Source organism: Macadamia integrifolia, unplaced genomic scaffold (genome assembly GCF_013358625.1).
Source record: "Macadamia integrifolia cultivar HAES 741 unplaced genomic scaffold, SCU_Mint_v3 scaffold2125, whole genome shotgun sequence".
Taxonomy (NCBI): Eukaryota; Viridiplantae; Streptophyta; class Magnoliopsida; order Proteales; family Proteaceae; genus Macadamia; species Macadamia integrifolia.
This window is the reverse complement of record NW_024868527.1, coordinates 60,501-62,600: the sequence shown is the minus strand read 5'-3', so window position 1 is coordinate 62,600 and position 2,100 is coordinate 60,501. Positions and strand designations below refer to the sequence as shown.

Here is a 2,100-nt window from a genome sequence, read left to right as displayed (position 1 = left end):
AAAAAAAAAAACCAAAAAAAAAGGGCAAACATGTTGGGTTCAAATCTGACATACAGGTGAACATAGTCACTTGGCAAGTGCGTAGCCAAAATGTGAAATCCATTCACACCATAATCAAATAACAATAATTAGTCCAAACATAGCTTTTAAATTAAAATCCAAGATGATGTTGTAGCTGGAGAAACAGAGTATCAAAATATCTTGTTAAGACATCAAATTGCCATGGTTTGTCAACAGATGGGGAACCCAAAACGATAGCTACTATAAATCAACCCACAACAAAGTAAGTCCATTTCAAATACAAAGATATAAGATTAAAAAGACACCTGAATGATCCCACCAATCTGTTGTTCCCTGATAGAGGCAAAATTCTGCAACGTGAGCCCATGCTCCTTGATCCCATCAACCAACCCCTGAACTCTAATTCCAGCTTGAACCTTCACAGTCTTTTTCTCCTTATCAACGTCCAAAATTTTGTCCATCAAAGCCAAGCTCACCATTCCACCTCTCTGCAAGCCAATACCATTGGGCGACAACCCAGAACCAACAGGACGAATCTTCTGCTTCTTCTCATTCGCATCCTTCACGATCTTCTCCAACTCTTCAATATTCTCTGGTTGCAGAAAAACCCTAGTTTGAACCTCATGGGTCCCGCTCCAATTTGAAACAGAGTGGAGATCTTCCGGCAACGGCGCGTACCGAAAGAGCGTAGCTTTCTTGTGCTTGGCATCATCAGAGAATGGGAATGAGTAATAAGTGGCGATACCACAGCCAAGAAGAAGTGCGAAGTAGCCCAAGTATTTGCGGATTTCGGCATCAGAAACAGGAGAAGAGGATGGAGAAGAACAGAATGAACGAATGAAATTGGGATTAGGGTTTATGTTGAAAGGCTTCTGAGGAGCCGAAATGAGTGTTTTCATGGCCTCAAAGTTTGAAAGCGAAGTGGGTTTTGAAGAACATCGTTGTTGGAGTAAGGTCTGGGCAGAACGCCTCAGATTGAATGCTCGAAACATTCTTCTGGGTTTCTATATTATTCTTGGGTTGTTCTTCAGAGCAGAGGAGAAATGGTTCCTTTTGTGTATCACACTTCACTCATTCTTTAATTCTCTAGCAGAGAGTGAAGAAATTGAGAGAAAGCTGCTTTGGTTTGTTATGGAGCAATAGTCAAGTGCTTTTGACAGTTTTCTTCAGCCATAAACCCCCATGGCTCTCCATCTTCATAATTACCAAAACCAAAATGGGCTTAAGACACCACTGAGTCAGCTCTTGTAGGTTAAAGAGTAAAATATATAAAGTCAAAGATTTTAGATCTTTTGACCTTGTGATCCTGTAAGTTTCTTTAAGGTAATTAAGCTTACTTCACAAGAAAATCCAGTAGATCATCTTTTGTTTGGATCCATTAAAATGTAGTGAAAAGAAGTGCATATATTTATTAATTGTTCATCATCTAGGACTTCTAATGGTACATATTTGTGGCAAAAAGCCAAAAAGATGGCTTTGAAAGCTCAAAGTAGATTTGCCATTCAAATAATACATGCAAAGAGAGGGAATCTTCAGTATATTTCTAACATGGGCATCAGAACAAAACCTCAAAAACCAATTTAATTGTGGATTGCATTCATGGTTAACCTTTTTGCATACAAGAGGATGGAGGATCCTGATGTGGAAGAGGTGCTTTACAGTTTAGATAGAATTATTCTGTCAATTCTGTCAATACAATGTGGAAAGTTTAACTGTGGTCAAATATTTTCTTCTCACTGATCCAAATTCCAAAAATTACTATGTATTGTACATATAAAAACAGATCAAGTTTTTCCTTTCCTATACTCTTTTCCTATTTTATAAATTTTTTTTTCTATACTTCAGAGCTACTCAATCCATGTGATTCTCATATTTTTGGGAAATATATTTGAACCTCAGTTTTGTCTCGAATTATTATAGACGTACCACATCTAATTCTGCAATGCGAAGTATGTTTGACTCGCTAATAGTGCTAGACTAGGAAGAAGATCTTATGAACTTCGTGGAAATGATGTCAATTATCCTTATATTTTTTAATAAATATATTTTCTCATTATTTTTTTTTTTTTTTTTTTTTTT

At 36.8% G+C, this 2,100-nt stretch overlaps 1 protein-coding gene across 1 annotated transcript in view; it reads right to left on the bottom strand.

Annotated features, from left to right (window-relative positions):
- LOC122065810 (L-galactono-1,4-lactone dehydrogenase 2, mitochondrial) overlaps positions 1-1,243 on the bottom strand; it is a 9,234-nt gene extending 7,991 nt beyond the window's left edge. Inside the window, exon 1 of the mRNA XM_042629660.1 lies at positions 327-1,243. Within this exon, the coding sequence (XP_042485594.1) occupies positions 327-1,013 (687 nt within the window). The 5' untranslated portion in view covers positions 1,014-1,243. The remainder of the gene's footprint in view (positions 1-326) is intronic.
- Between the last annotated feature and the right edge of the window lie 857 nt (positions 1,244-2,100).